Source organism: Rhinolophus hipposideros, assembly GCF_964194185.1.
Source record: "Rhinolophus hipposideros genome assembly, chromosome: 7".
Lineage (NCBI taxonomy): Eukaryota > Metazoa > Chordata > Mammalia > Chiroptera > Rhinolophidae > Rhinolophus > Rhinolophus hipposideros.
The window spans coordinates 97,670,032-97,687,164 of NC_138053.1; the positions used below are offsets into that span (position 1 = coordinate 97,670,032).

Here is a 17,133-nt window from a genome sequence, read left to right on the forward strand (position 1 = left end):
GAATGGCAACCAGGAGAAAATGTCAGGCGCGCTAAAAACACAGAAAACTGCTGACATCAAAAAAGAAGTGAACCGCATGGCAAGTCCATTCACCAGGCTAGTTTTCCCCAAACCCTGTCTGGGGACCTGCTCTTCTCTCTCCTGACCTCCCTTGCACTCTGCTTTGCTAAGCTGTTACATGGGAAATGCCAAGGTCACCACATCCACAGGGGGCAAAACCCACATCACCCGGCTGGCTCCAGCTGGCCCCATGCTCCAAGCACAGCTGGCCACCTGCCTGCCTGCTGGGTGCCGGCAGGAGGCCACCCACCACCCCGCCCTCCCTGGTGTTTCCCGCTCCGCCCTCGGAAGGATTTATGGTCCACAGCTACCACCTTCATCTCCTCTCCCTCCCGACAGGTCTCTGCCACAGAACAGTGACTGCATCTGAGGTGCCACCTCTGCTCAAGCCTCCCAGGTCCGTGACTGACCTGTGTAACCCGGCAAAGGACACCTGCCGCTTTAATAGCGCTCCAGCTTGTTCCTTGCTGGCTGCTCAGTAAATACTGGTGGGAAGTGAGCACACCAGCCAGAAACGTACGCAGGGATACGCAGGGCTGTCCGTAAACCTCACTTGTTTGTTACAATTATTAAGGAATACCAAGGCGTGGAATAGTGGTCAAATGTGCTTTGTAAAGGGCGGCAACTAATTACACAAACAAACCTAACGGTGAGGGACCCTCGGCATGGAAGTATCTGGTATCTGACATCACTAAGAAGAGCCTGTTGGACACTCAGACCTGGTGGGACACTGGCCACGCCACGGTTCTGTCCAGAAGCGGAGTCTCTTGCAGGATGGCCGGCGGCTTCCGGCTTTGGCTGGAGAACTTCCTTCATCCTTGGTTACAGCGAGGTAATGCCAGCGTCCCTCTTTACAGATCACAACAATCATGTACATGGCTTTTATTTTTTATTATAAAAAACACATACAAGAGTTTTAAGAAACGATGACTATAAGACAAATCAGAACCACGGTGAGTTATTAAACCCATTTTCTCTGTACAGATACTAAAATTCCGAAGTGGAACATCACTGAATGTGAAACACATTCTAGCACTGTCCGTATGCACACGGCCCAGGGCTCGGCCCGTGCCTGGCTGTGAATCCGTATGTACACGTCGCTCCCACGGCCTGCCCGCGAGCTGCCGCTCTTGTTCTGCTTTCCTGACACAGGGTTAAACAGCTTACGGGACTTAAGAGATGTGAAGGAACCGCACTGACGTGAGTTCTAAAGGCTCTTCCGCTGGACTTTGCTCGAGCTGCTCACTCGCCCTTGACGACTTCTGCAGCCCATTGCCAGCTACGGTAGTGGAAGGGTCTTCTAGTTCTTTTAGCCAATTTAGTTTTGCCTACTCATTCATTTGAGCGCAAAGCCCACAATTAGCTCAGGAATCAAATCAATGCTTTTATATTAAATTCATTATAAAATGCCACTCATTTTTAAAAAGCTAAAAGGACACTTTCTGCAGCAAAAAAGGGCTAAGTTCAAGTGTCTGCTGTCTGACCGAGACACAGTAACACACTCCCTGTGTCATGTACGCACAGTGGCCTTCAGTAAAACGCATGTGGTTTAGGGGAAGCGGCCGGCCACTGCTCATGTGTCCCGCCTCCTTGCCACAGTGAGAAGAGCCTCCTGGCATGCTCTCTCTTCTGTATCTCTCTCTTGGAACCTCAGTTTGCATTCTGACAGCTGATGAATCTGTTTGTACTCGAAAATGTGAAGGCACTTCTGCGAGGCCGCGGCAGGCCGGGTTTAGCCGAGCCCCTCCCCACACAATGCGCTGACTTCCTCCAGGGAGCTGGCCACCACCGGCGGGACACTGTGAGACGTCTCTCTGCGCCACGCTTCCAGGATCTGGGATATTTCCGCTGGATTGCTGGGACTCAAGTCACAAAGAGCATACACGGCTGCTAGCTGTATACCCCACGGTATATCTGAAAAGAGTGTTCACAGCAGTCATTACACAAGATGATGTTTGGTATTCAAAATTTCAATGGTGTAATCTACTGAATACTCTTCAAATACAGAACACACTCTGCCAGCAACGGAAATTAAATATAAAAGTCCCACAGTGAAAAACTGAAGACTGGTCTATAAGTGGGGAAGAAAAGGCAAAAAGCATCAGAGCTCTCTGCAGGTCCCCAGGGCTAGCCTGCACGCCGAGGGCCGCCCCGGTGTTAGCAAGGGTCACAGGGTCACAAAGCCCCTGCCCTCCCATGACCGATGCCAGCTCAGCTTTCCAAAGCAGTTCTGGAAGGATCACATGCCCATGTTTAAGTTTTAATAAAATGTGGTTTCCCCAAGCATTTGCCAAATACATGACTGCATTAAATATCCACTGGAAGTGTTAACAAATGGACTTTGAAAATGAAAACCATAGTGAAATGAGACCGAATGAAGAACAGCTGTCGTATCGTAATTTCACATAGGAAATTACAGTATACGACTGTAGACCACAGCACATGACTTAGATTATAGCTAGCTTATAGACCATGGGACGTTATAGTTCTCATGCAGCATAAGTTTACCTCAGAGTTATTTCATTAAAATGTAATTTAGTTAAATTTTAATTCAAGTTTAATTCACTAAAATGATTTAGTTTAAAAATTTAGGTGTCATTTCATTAACATTCATTATTATATCTTTCAGATGACTGTTAGTGATTTGATGCCCAACAAGACAAACATCTACCATTTAAATTACATAGCATCACAACACCCACACAAATGTTAATGCTGAAAACAGAGCTAGTACTGCATCTTTAAATTACTTCTCCTACTCTATGAGGCAATTAGAGAAGCAGAGTGAGGCTCACAGAAAGGACTAAAAAAAAAAAAAGCCTACCAGTAAGAGAAACACAATGATTTAAAAACCAATTTCAAATCACAAGAAGGTGCGAGTGGGGCCACGCGGGGCTCTGGGTCCAATGTCCACATTGTAAATGGAGCCAATGGAGCCAGCCCACAGCTGTTGTCTCTCTCCCTGTCCTCACCTACGGGCAGTGAGAGGCAGAGGGCCTACTGTGGACTCAGAGTCAGGCTGAGTAAGAGGAATGCAAGTGATTTACAACAGAAGTGTTACCTTCATCCCGGGCATGCTGTATGAACATACCGATAACCGAACTAATATTTTTCACAGCAGATGGAAAGCCTTCCTTCAAACCCAACTGGCCTAAACGACCTAGGGGAAAAAAAATAAACCAAAATATAAACAATCTGTGGTTAAATGTTGATTAACTTTTCATAAGAATTTGAAATTTGTTTTCTTTCGTAAAACATTACGTACATTAAGCTTACTGATCCTGAACTTTAGTTAAAATGCGTGCCTATTCTTAAGTGAAGACAGGTTAAACAGTAAGGCAGCATATCTCAAAAAAGCATTATCTGTCTTATGGGGTGTGACCAAAATGCCTACTCATCTCGTCTTTTACTCACACATACAGATGTTCTGCTTTCCCAGCTAAGTTATAACATAACAACAAAGGGAATTTACAGGGATGAATGGTTTCGGCAGGCTCGGTGTGAAATGGCCAGGTCTGACTGGGTTAGAAGATGGCCTCTAAGACTGGTCGCATCAAACGCACACTTTGCTGCTGTAACGTGGCTGCAATGTGTGAGACAATGCTGCACACATGGAGTGCGGTCCTCGGACCCCCCCGAGTCCTACTGTCAGGAAAAGCTAGGGTTCTGAACCTCCCCTAGGGCTGAGACCTGCGTGATGGTGGAAAAACAATGGCTGACCGAGGCCCTTCTCCTTCAGGGAGAAGGAAGCCTCAGCCAGAGCAGCCACAGGGGTTCCAGGAAGTCTAATCCCTCCCCACAGGACCTTGGAAGGGTGGGAAATGCACGGGAAGCATGCCCACTGCACACCGGGCACGCTGCTTGTGTTTGGGAAGGCTGTGCACAGGTCTCAGAGGGGCGGGGAACTCGCCCCATCCTCCATGAAACACCCACTTCCCGCTGGAAGAATGACAAAGTACGGCTATTCAGACGGAGGCAGACATTTTCTTAAAAATGAATAAAGCGAGCCAGTCACTGTGAGCAAATTTATCATTGTTGGCAATCATAAAATATGAGCCTTTAAGCAAAATCAGAATTTTAGAGAATCTTCCATCAGCCACCCTAAGCTTGACAGCTTCAAATACTTAAGACTTCTCTGATGATTTCAGTGATGATATTCATGTGTTTTCTGGATATTGTTGACACTTGGAAGACCTGTGTGTGTTAGTATTTCCAAGTGAGTAATGCACGTTACAAAATCATGAAGGGGCATAAGGTCCCTTCTGCGCAAGCATCTCAGAGCAACGGGCTTTAGTGCAGTGCAGAGGAAAGCTCACTGGCAATGAGTCAAGTTTCCCACTGCAGCCAGCCTCTAAGGAGGAATGTCCGTCTTAGACTATCTGAAACGTCCACGACTATCTGAAAAGATGACAAAGTACGCCTCCTTTTATCTATTATGTATCTGTATGAGGCTGGGTTTGCTCCATGTTCTTCAACCAAAACAACAGATTGCAAGAGACTGCATACAGAGCAGAGGAGAAACCAGCTGTTTCACTGACCCAGACAGGAAAGGGGTTTACAACAAGACAATGCCATTCTTGTTACTGTTATTTTTCGTTTGTTTTAGAAATATAGTTGTTTTTCATTAAAATTATTTATGCTAACATGAGTTTATTATTGTTCATTTTAAATGAGTAACTAAATATTTTTTAAATTTCCCAGCTTTAATTTCTACTACAATAACGGAAAGCTATAACCTGAGTGACCGAAGTTCTCCTGGGGTCCTCACTAGGGGAACGGCGCTCAGCTGAGGGCTGGGGCACCGGGATGACGCGTCCACCGGCCCTCTCATCTGAATCCTTCCCTCTACCCAGTGGGCCTGTGTCACCGCTGGCTTCAGAGCGGAGCCCCCGCTCCCCTGCCCAGGCCAGGCCCACCCTCACACCTGTAGGTGTCTCTCCGAGGCCCTGTCCTGCGTCCACATTCTCCCTCCACACGCCTGTGGGGTACAAATGATTATTTTCCCCATGTTTCTCAGTTCTCCTAGCTGGACAAATAATCAAACTAACACAAGACAGATTAACTGGAGAAAATAACCAAATAAACTATGTTTATATGGAGGTCCCCTGAGAGTATGAGACCTGAGAGCAGACCGGGAAGTTGACACTTAGGTGCCATCTTGAACTAGGTAAAAGAGGGTGGTGGTTTGGGACATCAAAGGGCAGGAGCGCAACTCATGAGACACAAAAGCACATGGTTGGTAAATGACTGTTTGCTGGTCAATCTTTAACAACGGGCCACGGAGAGGACACAGACCAAAGGGTCCTTGCAGGTGCCGCCATGTCTGCTTGCCACGTCCACATCATACGAGTTACCTGTGATGACACCCCCAGTCCTGGAGCAGCTCCTCCATCTCAATTCTATTTGGCAGGCTGGGGGAAGGTCAAAGGTTTTCCTGAGTTTTTCTTGAAATAATCAATAGCCCAAAAGAAATATTTGGGTGTGGCAAACTGTTTCCCTTCACTAGAAGCATCTCTCAGGTTTACATGTGAACCCAAGACATCAGTCTCGTCGCTGTTGTGACTATGGAGAAACTGAGGCACAGGCACCAGAGGCAGTCTGATTACTGTATCCCCTCCAGGAACGAGCTCCAGGCGAGTCACACACACTGGGAATGCAGTGACAGCACACAATCTCTGTACTCCTAGGATCCCGGAACACCTGGATAATTCCTAATCCCGGATGAAACTGTAAACATCTAGAGAACCCTAGGTAGCCTCTCAGAGAGGCTGAAAAGTGATAAGCCTCAGAGATTAGAAATTTCAAGTTGTCCATCATTCTTAAAACTCTCTTGGTGGTGCTATCAGACCACTAACTGCAGGCAATGGGACCTGTGTGCCCACTGAGACAATCCATCAGGTACACTGGGCACCAAACTGCTGGCAGACACATAGGCACGGTGTGTGCCTAACACAGCTGTGGGGGCATCCGGCCCTGGGACGGGTGCTCCCAGATACCATCTGACCGCACTAGACCAGCTTCCTTTCAATTAAAAGCACCTAATGAATTGGGTTTCATATGCTATTTAAATTAACAAATCTTCCAGGGGTAAAACAAGAAGAGATTCTAAGTCTGAGGTAGGTGGTTTGGGGTAAAAGACTTTAATACATGACTTGACAAAGAGGTGACGCACACATTTCCTAACGAGATGGGAAGAAGAGTCCCACCAGAAGTCACGTCAGCGAGTCCAGGGCAGCTCAGCCATATTGAAACATGCTGTACCCGCCACATCAGAGACACCAGCACATGCTCCGCGCACACTCGGGGCACGTGAGGAGGGCTGAGGGCCGGCAGGGAAGGAGGCCCAACCTAGAGCGCGGAACTAAGACCAAGGTCAAGTCCCCAGGGTTTTCATTCCCGAGTTAGATGCAGGTGTGCGAAGGGCACGGTGAGCTAGACACTGCCAAAGAGAAGCTCAAAGACCTGGAAGAACATGGATAGAAATCAACAAGTCAGGTTTTCTCCCTGCAATTAGACACTCTAGCTTGCACATCAACTGTGAACACATTCTTCTTAATTCACATATGTTACTTTATCTTGCGTAGTTTTGTTTGGAGCCAGAAAATTTGTATTTTTACAAAAGCTTCTCAGGTGATTTGGATGGTCAGCCACCTCTGACACACACAGTGACACGGGTGAGCTGAGGGACACAGCCACACGAGGCTGGCGCTTCACACAGAGAAAAGCCAGCTCCAGCCGGAGGATGGCCAGCCACCAGATACACAGCCTTCCACGCTCATCCTCTCTGTCACAATCAACAAACCACTGCGACTGTAACAGCAAAAGTCGTATCACATTTTACAAGAGTGACTTCAAAAGAACCACATTCCTTTGAAAATTCCATATACTTCATCTAGGTCAACGTATGCATTTGTAGGCTTAGCATTGCTCCTAATTTCTTACATTCTAAAAGGTTTTGCAATTTAAAATGAATCAGGTCAAGATATAAACATTCTTTCCCGAATCCTTAAGGACTGTACTACCCAAACCAGGCTTCCCAGACACTCAGGTGCCACCTTGCTGCTGAAAACGCCGGCATCGGCTCTCCTTGCTCTTCACTGCTTCCTGTCTGGGACTGAAATTGATCTTCACGGCATCCTGAACTGAGGAATTCAGGACAAGAAGTTTGAGACAGCACCCACCGAGCAGTGTACTCACTCCATTTGCAGGCCATCATTTATCTTGGCATCGCTCTCTTCTAATCCCTTCAGTCTTCACTCAGTTCTCACACTGTCTGGTCTGGTAACTTGCCTCCAAAGTGTACTTTTAGTTATTTACAGTGAAAGTGAGATGTCAACCTTGAAACCAGATTGTAGTCTTGAACTATTTTATATATTTATGTGTCACAATGTGCTTATGTTTGCACATGAAGTATGCACAGAGCAGGAATGGATGTTTGCTGACATAGTAACACAATTAACCAAGGAGAGTACATTTCCTATTGTCATCAATTTATAAGACTGACTTAAACCTAAAACTTCAATATTCCCAAACTTTATTTCAAATGGTATTATCTCGGAGTTCTATTTAAACTCCAAAGACATTTAAAGGCTATAACTATCTTCAAGGACCTGAAGGGCCTTCAGGCAGAAATGAGATGAAGCTTGTGCTGGGTGCCCCAGGGCAGTGCGTTAATGCAGCTGCAGACAGGGAAGCCAGCTCCACAGACTGAGAGCCGGTTACCGCCAGACCCCATCGCTGAGAGCCCCGCAGAGCCAGAGAGGGGCAAGGAGGGAAAGCAGGCAGGATGAAAAACCAAGGATCTGCAGGTTTCAGGGAGGAGGAGAACCAAATGGCCACCAACTTCCTTCTCAGATTAAGAAAAAAAAATCTATGTCTCATTTAAAACATTTCTAAACAATGATTTTAATTTCTATATATTCAGTTTAGAGGAAAAGAAAACAAAACTAGTTTCCAATGATGGAAGCACATAAAATGATCCTTACTGGATATGAAAAAAATAGTGGTGCGATGGGGAGGAGGCAGGTAGCCTTATTTTAGAAAACAAATGAAACTACAGTATAATTTATAGCAATTTATGTACCCCATGTGTAAGTGTGTGTGTATCTCTGTGTATATTAATATTAGTATCTGAGAAGACTTCAATTATATGGTGTACGAACATTAAAATCTTAATCTCTGACGAAAATGGATAAAATCATTAATTTATAAAGAAAGAGTATGCATTGGGAGAATGAATTAAGTGTCTGCTGCTGTCTGTAAAACCAGTCTGTCTGCGAAGTCCCAGTCAACAGACACGACTGCATGCTTACTCGCCTGCAAGGAATCATGGGTAACAAGACGACGCTCAGTGCGGAGACCACTCACCAATGAGCCTCAGCACTGATGCTATGATAACGTCAGGCGTGTATGCGATGTTCGCATGTCCTTTTCGGTATTTTATCCACTTATCCATCACCGGCCACAGCTCCTTACTGTAAAGTAATGACAACATACAGACACATATGAAAATGTGTGAGCTCATCATTGCTCAAATATTAATAACTTATCCTAAAAATAGTCCAGAAGAGAATTAGTGAAGAAGAGGGACTTCTGAAGCTGTAACGTTTTAGGTTAAAATGAGAACACACTGGAAGCTCACACACTCCCCACCTCTCCAGGATGTCTGTGCCCAGACTGGCATAGGCTACAGACACCTATGCCTGCACCTGTGTTCTCTGTTTCAACCCTTTCCACAAGATTTTGCACAGAGAAGCTGAACGATGTCCCCAACTCACAGAACTGGAAGTGGAGGGATCTGCGTTTTCACTCAGACCTTCCAAACGTTAAAGCAGCACCTGTGACCTTGGCGCCCAGTTTCTTGGGGACGAGCAAGGACAAACAGGCTATATTTGTAAAGGAACTAAACCAGTGGAAATAATCAAACTAAACTTTAGGTAGATTAAAGAAACTTTCTACTCACTTAAAACAGTGCCATTTCCTCTTTGCCTTCTCTTCTTTTAAAAATGTGTTTAGTTCTTACATAATGCTTGTATCAGAAAAGTTAAATGCAGACAAAAGAAAAATGTAAAGTAAAAGTACCCCAAATAACACATTCTCAGATAATGGTCACTCTTTTCATTGGGGGCTTTCTTCCCACACATTCTAGGTGTGCGTGTTTGTACAAACAAGGTGGAAGTGACGGGTGCTCAGGAAGCAGGGGCTGCAGTTGCTCAGATGGATCCTGAGAATCAGTGTCATCACCAGTGGAGGGACCTTGACAAAACACCTATGACTGGCACCATCCCGGGCGGTCTGCTCTGTCACTGGGGACAGAGGAGCCCCCACTCCCATGAAGAGTCAGGGAGATGAGGCCCAGGTAGGCACTCAAACGTCATTACACAGATGACACTGGGCAGACGTGTCACTTTCTTAGTAACAGACTATGAAATCCTTCCATGTCAATACGTGGAACTCCACTTAAGGCTATTTGAATATGGCTGTATCTCATTATATAAATGCACCCTCATTCTATTCCTATTACAGACATTTAGATGTATCTTTCCCTAGTGTTAAGGAGGGAAGAAAAGAGTGGAGAACAAATATCCATAGAATATATTCCTCAAGTATCTCAAGGATACGGACCAGTGCTTGGGTGAATCCCTTCCACTGCCACAAACTCCTTCAAACCACCTTTTTCAGGCAGGGGACTCAAGAAAACTAAGATCTGCAGAAGACAAATTTGACTGTATTCTCCATTCCCCCAAGACGGTACACAGCTGGTGCCAGAATTCTCGATGCACCCCGACAAATTAATTCATCAGTTAGTTCTCCTCCTCAAACCCCAGGTAAGAAGAGCTGCTAACCTGGATTTCTGCTCACGTGGGTTTTGTATGTTAAGGTCATGGCCATCTACACAGGATATTAGGAGACGCTGAGCATCTCCCTGATGTGGGCGCTGTCCCATGTGCTGGGATAGGCCGGGGCACCGGAGTCGCTCCTGAGAGATAGTAGTAACTGACTATAAAGAAAAGTAGTGACGGGTCCCACAAAAAAATAAAACAAGGAGATGTGATAGAGATACTGAATGGGTAGTTTTATTAACTCTTATCCAAATCAAAGTCATTTGTAAATGTTTCTGCTGCATTACTTGTAAATGGAACAAATGACTCAGACTACAATTCAACAGATGACTACAATTCACTTTACATTCAACAGCCCTGTACCTTATGATGTTATCATGTGTCCACACCCACTTCTGATAGCAGCAGAGCAGCTCGATGGCAAATATGTACTCCCAAGTGCTATCGCTCAGGTCTTCACCGAACCGTTCGCTCGGCTGGAATTCTGTTTTTGGACATAACTGGATGGTCAGAAGCAGCTTAGAAACCATGAAGCCAACGTCCGCAGGAGCATTCTAGCAAATGAAGAAATTAAACAAACAAACAAACAAACAAACAAACAAATAAGGTTTAGAGTTCCAAGTATAACACATCTTATGTTAGTAATCTCAAAGAGTGTAACAACCATCAGACGGATAATCATTTAATTTAAAAAGACACCTTCTGAACGTCTCATTTTGAATAAGGGACAGTTTCTTAGCTATGGCACGTGTCCTGAACCGGTAATAGAAGGGTGGCTGACAGGCCAGACAAAAAACCCAGGCAGGATGCAGAATCCATTCGGTAGAAAAGAAACTAGCTGCAATCCAGACTAGGATGCAAGTTTTCATTTGAACTCTAACTAGAGATTTGACATTATAAAGTTGTCATAATAAAAAAATAAAATAAACTTCAAAAAAATACTTTAAATTCTGTCACCTTTCTGACCCTAAATATCAGTCTGTTTTTTACCCCAGAAATTCATAAAAGTGAATCAGACAGTACTAGATTCTTTTACCTGGCTTCTTTCACACCTGTGTGTATTTTTGCTATTTACCCACATTCTCGTATGGACTGGCAGTCTGAGTGTTCCTTTCTATTGCTGAGTAACTCATCATACTGATACCTCAGTTTGTTCATCCATTCCCCTCACATTGGACATCTACATTACTTCCAGCTTGAGCCTACAGCTAATAATGCCAGTATGAACAGTCGTGTACAAGTCCTGTGTGGTCACAAAGGTGACTTCTCTTGGGTAAACACCAACAGTGGATTTATAATTTTTTTCTTTCTTCTGTTATTTTTTTATTGAGTTCTGTTATGAAAAATGAACAGGGAGCTCTCAATCTTTTCCAATACCTGAAAAAAGATGGAATCACCAGGTGCTTTCAAGGGGAGATAAAATTCTGGTGAAACCTGTACATGTTTTTTTGTACATCTCTAATCATCTTTTCAACTTCTTCTTTGATAACTGAAAACAACTGGCTTATTATTCAAGTGTTCTACCTCTAAAACCAATTTTGGTACGTTTTACATTGCTAAGAAATCATTCTAGGTTGCGGAATCTATTGCTCTAGATTTTCAGGCTGCATCTCAGTAATTGTCCTGGATCTGTAGCTATGTCTTCTTTTTCAGCTGAAAACTTGGATATTTTTGCTTTTCTCTTTTTTCAATAATCTGAACTGGGTTATCACTTTTGTCAGTATTTTTAAAGTAATATTTTTTTCCATGTTTGTTCTACTTGATTACTAATACTTTTTAAAACATATTCCTTTTTCCTAGATTCCTTCTCCGATTTTTAATTTTTAAGATAATTATTAGCCAACTTTATCATTAGTTTAATAACAAAGATGTTTTAATTAAACTATTTTTAATGAGTACAGGTTTTCCAAAAACTAGAGATCTTTGGTATGACAAGTTTTCCTTTTCAATGACTTGTATAAGATTGTGACTTTACTTTTAAGTTTATATTTCTTCCCAGGTTGTCCATGACTGTGTATCTACATTTCCAAGTAATTTCTATAGAATTTTTATGGAATCTTTGAATTACTTACGCCTAATTTTATTGAACTATTACCAAAGAATTTTGAGTGTAGTGTAGAAACTTTACTTTTTAAAAACTAAGCTTTCCACGTGGCCAAACTCATGACTGGTTTTTGTAAATGTGCCACAGACATAAGAAAAAAATACCTATTCTTCATTCAAGTTTCCCTTCTATGTTACCAAATTCCACTATATCTGTACTGATTTTTGTCTATCAGATCAATTCTGTAAGAGAATTTGGAAGTCTTGTATTATAAAGGAATTTTCCCCCCAAGGATCCCTCATTTTTTAAAGCTTTAACTTTATATTTTTATTTGATATGGCACAGGGTATTAAAATTTATTAAAATTCTACATTCCTTGTGAATAATGTCCCTACTATCAAATGTTCATCTGGCTTCATCCTGAGCGGGCCAAAGAAGAAGACACCTGTGCACAGTGGAGGACCACACAAGGGACAGGCAGCCCCTGGGCCACCTGGGGAGAAGGGACAGGAGGAAGCAGGTCTCTTCTGACTGCCAAGTGACTGACTGGAACTCATGGCACCTCACATGAATACACTCTGATGATTACAAACTTGCTTTTCAATATTTTCCTAACTTTTGTTCAATAACCTTTTCCTTTACTCTTTATAAGAAAATGTCTAATAAACATGAACATCAAAAAATAGTGAAATACCAACCTAGATACTATTATTAGTACATCAGTTACTAAAGAATACATGAAACATGGGAATAAAATACTTAAAACAAACACAAATTCCGTCAACTAGAAAGAAAAGTGTAGAATGCTAGATTCAGCAAAATCTTAACAGAAAGGAGTTGAGTACCCATCTTCCCAGCTCTCTAAGCACCTCCTATAGAAGCCAATGATTTGCATCTTTCCTCGGAGCCCCGACACACACGGATACGTATGGGTTTCATCAGTGATAAATTAATACACACAATTAACTGTGTTAAATTAACAGCGTGCACAGGTCTATGAGTCTTCCCAAAGGGTCTCATGCATTCTCAATGAACAAAATGCAAAAGTTGAAGCTAAAATGGTATTTGAAAGAATCTAATGCCAAGAACATCATCTATAAGAGGCCGTGGACCTGGTACAGGCGCAGACACTGGTGTTCCCGGAGCCCTGCAAGTGTGGGCAGGCAGGAGAGCAGCCCTCACCTTCTCCCAGCTGAGAAAAGCCCGGAGGCAGCTCAGGACCTCGCCCCTAGCGCGCTGCCTGGCGACCAGCTGCATCGCCTTGTTGATCACCGACTGGGAGACAAACACATCGTGCCACATGTTTGCAATGAACAAAGTCAGCTTTTCTGACTCTGGAAAATCTGTAAGAAGGAAAATAAGATAATAAGCCTTTATGTCTGATCAAGAGAATGAGTTACATACTAAGAACACATTTTAATAATTCCATGTGGCCTCCTGCAGCTGAAGCGCCCGGTGAGGCCTCAGCTGCCGTTATTTTGAAATCTTCTCTCTTCCCCCGCATCTCCTCTTTGGTGAACATTCTTTAATTAAAATTGAAACATAATACATGGATATACACTGCTGCATGAAATGAGCAATACACTCTAAAACTGAAGATGAGGCAAACACCCGCTCTCCAGTCTGCCCCAACCCCAGAACCCTCCCACTGGATTCCTGCCATGTCAGGCCTTTTTTTAGGCATTTACAAGCGAACTCGCTTGTAGAACACATTCAGCTTTGGGTTAAAGATATATGTTTTATAAATTATGGATGATAATCCTTCTGTTGTAAATACCTGGTCCTACACTGTGGTTTGCCTTTTGTTTGTACAATCAACTTAACAGAGGCATATGAGGTACGATCAAAAAATATAGTGAATGTTTAAAAAAAATAGTATTACACTAAAAGACACATTGCCGTTAATCCCCCTCAAAATACTCCCCCTTGCTTCAAACACACTCATCCCATCATTCTTGCTACTTTCTGTAGCAGTTCTGGAAGTCCTCTTTCGTGAGTGTCTTTAGTTGCGCTGTCATGGCTGCCCCGGTATCATGAATCATTCTGACTTTGGGGAAGACTCAGAAGTCACACAGTGCCAGGTCCAGTGAATAAGGTGCATGAGGACACACCATAATGTTTTTGACAGAAATTACCGTACCGGAAGTAATGTGTGACATGGAGCCTTGTCATGATGGAGGGTGACTTATGGCACACTTAAAACACACCTTCTCTCAACCATAGCTCACACCAGACCAACTGCACCGAACAAATTGAAACTTGTCACACACTGGGATTAAGGTTCGCCTTGCCGCTTCCTGTGTTGAAGATCCATGCCTTTCCATTGGCCGGCACTCGGCAGCGGCCTTCACTGTACGTTTTGGTCACACCTCATAACTTCCATACAATAAAATACATTCTTTTTAAGCAGGCAGCCTGAGGAATACTGACACATGAAATGCACCCACATAATCTCCACCACAATCAGTATACAGAACGTGGCCAGCACACCAGGTTCCATGGTGTGAGCCTTCCCAGTAGGCACTGCATCCCGGGCACAGACCGCCTGACCCCTGCCTGTCACTGTCGCCAGTCTGCCTCACTGATGTGGGGCCCATGTACCCTCTCCTTCTGTCTGGCGCCCAGTCAGCCCCAGCGCCCCACGTGCAGTTCACCTGCGGGGTTGCACGCATGGGGTCCGTTCCTCTGTACGGCCCAGTGTCATTCCCCTGCCTATGGACACATTTCCAGTCAATGGCTATCATGGATTAAGACGTTATGAACGCCCGTGCGCTATTCCACATGAGACTATGTCTCTATTTCTGCTGGATAAGTACCTGGGAGTGAAATTTCTGGGTCAGATGATAAGGTTTTAATTTTATAAGAAACTGTCACAGTGTGTTGTAGTGTAGATTTACCAGTCAAGGTGAAGAGTTGTGTCCTGTTTGACGCAAAGCCACATTTTGCTTTTATCTGTTGTTTTATTTAACAGGGCCATGTGTTTAGAGAGTGGGTAACGCAAAGCATAAACTCCCCGCACTACTTGGATCCGTTACTTCTGAAATCTTGCGTCCATCCGGTTATACGTGCTTGCGGCCCAGGACTTCTTCCTGAACTCCCTCAGTCTGGCACTCACGCCTCACTTTTCTAAATTTAGGATGTATCCTCTTGCATCTTCACATCTCAAGCTCCAGTCAGTATGACCAGGAAAGCTTCTCTCACCCCTCAGATGCTCTCAAAGCCATCCCGCACAGGATAACCTGCTCAGTCGGCAGAGAAGGACTGGGGTGGGGACAGAGCAGGAACAAGACAAACAAGATTCCTGTCCTTGCAGAGTGTGCCTCCCGGGAAGAGTGCGATAAAAAACGAAAAGATTAAGAGTACATTGTAAGCAGGGCAAGTGCATAAGGAAAGAGACGAAGGGTAAAGAATGACCGAGGGGCATGTGATGTCACTGAGAAAGCTGTGACAAAGCTGCAGGGAAAGCTTCCTGAGACAGGCCTGAGTGAGAGGGGCTGGGGGCCTCGGAGAAGAGCCAGAAACGCAGCACTGCCCACCAATGACAGCCCGATGTGTGCACGTGCAGTGTCATCATAGACTGGCCCCACCAAACAGGCTTGTCTATGTCTGGTTTGGTCCCCATTGAAGCCCTGACACCTCACATGTGCCCCATAACTATTTGTTGAATAAATCAGCGACTTAAAGAATAAATAAAGAAATGAAGTGGGCAAAAACCAGAGCAGCTTCATGTACAACTCTGAAAGTGACGGTCACACTCACCCACCCTGACTTATAAGCCCATAAACATTACGGTAATCAAAGGACAGGAATCTGCAATTTAGGTAAGATTGTCTGTATTAAACTGCATTGGTCACCTGTGATCTGACATAATGAAGAATGACTTCTAATGTGGATGTTAGAAGAGGCTGAAGAAATGGTGGTACAAGGAAAAGAGCAAGAAAGGATATGCCTCCTCCCCATTTCTCTGTCATACTTTCCTCCTTTAATGCGCTTAATCCATTACAGTTTCTGCTCTTTCCAGCTGGTGACACAGCGTGCGGTCTGACACTTACTTTAAATCATCCCTTATCCTTTGTCAGCTATCCCTGCTTCTACAGCAGCTGCACAAGGAATAAACAAATGCACAGTAATGGGAGATCCTCTACTCTACGGAAGTAAAATGCCCAAATAAGGAAGCAGTCACAGAAACTGTCCCAGTGGAAACAACACACACCCAGGTACAGCCAAGGCTGTTCACACCCACTGATACATGTACAAAACCTAACGCCGCTTTAAAAGATACACAGCGATCACGTAGCTACAAATGCAGATCCGAGTAGGAGGAGGTAAGAGAGCAACGGGGCCGGGAACATACCTTCCTTAAGGAGACTGTAGCAGAACAAGCGAGCTCTCTCCACGTCTCCAAGCTGCCGACAGAGACCCACATACACTCTGCACAGGGCATGGATGTAGTTGTGCTCCAGAGATACTTTCTGAAGTTTCAGTTCTGAGAGAATAGAGTGAAGCAAGCACTCTGCTAAGTGCTGGAGGGGAAAAACCACAAAAAAGGAAGAGGCGATGTAGACATATTTACCTTTAGACTAGTAAAAATGACTACATGTTGCAAAATTCAGTCCCTACTAGCAAAATAAAATGTGTGCTCCATCAGAAGGCTGCAGACAGCAGGAACCAGTCACAACCTGCTCAGCTGGTGAGAGAAGGGGTTCTGGGGGAGAAGCGCACACTGCAGGCTGCCTGCAGCTACGGGTGCTGCAGGTGCCAGGTCTGAGCACACCTGGCTACCTGTTGTCACCAGCACCACTCCCACCAGTTACGGTGTCGAATTTCTGCTACAACCATCTATGTGCAATAAGCCATCCCTACCCCACTCCTCTTCCTGTTCTCTCAACCCCAGTGCACCCACACGCTGATGCCACCAGATCTTCACATACTAGCTAACATTTATTTACCTTGCTTAGGAAGCGGAGCACTAAATGCTGACGCATTCACCCCCTTGAAAACAAACCTTTTCTAAGTCACTTGCACTGCTCTGAATACTTTCTGGAAGAGACCTAAGACAAGTATTTGTACCACTGTGACCCTGAGGACGTACACATACCACTAAAGCACGTCCTGCGTGTCACCGGTCCGAGTAAACTGTCCGTACATCTGCACAACCCGACCCCATCCTGAGCCTGGGCTCCCGCT

General features: G+C 44.5%; 1 protein-coding gene across 1 annotated transcript in view; it reads right to left on the bottom strand.

Annotated features, from left to right (window-relative positions):
• Window positions 1-928: 928 nt before the first annotated feature.
• ICE1 (interactor of little elongation complex ELL subunit 1) overlaps window positions 929-17,133 on the bottom strand; it is a 53,819-nt gene continuing 37,614 nt past the window's right edge. The window contains exons 14-19 of the mRNA XM_081054000.1: window positions 16,301-16,469; window positions 13,129-13,289; window positions 10,266-10,456; window positions 8,428-8,534; window positions 3,122-3,220; window positions 929-1,974 (exon numbers count right to left, since the gene is read on the bottom strand). Of these exons, the coding sequence (XP_080910126.1) occupies window positions 1,793-1,974; window positions 3,122-3,220; window positions 8,428-8,534; window positions 10,266-10,456; window positions 13,129-13,289; window positions 16,301-16,469 (909 nt within the window). The 3' untranslated portion in view covers window positions 929-1,792. The remainder of the gene's footprint in view (window positions 1,975-3,121; window positions 3,221-8,427; window positions 8,535-10,265; window positions 10,457-13,128; window positions 13,290-16,300; window positions 16,470-17,133) is intronic.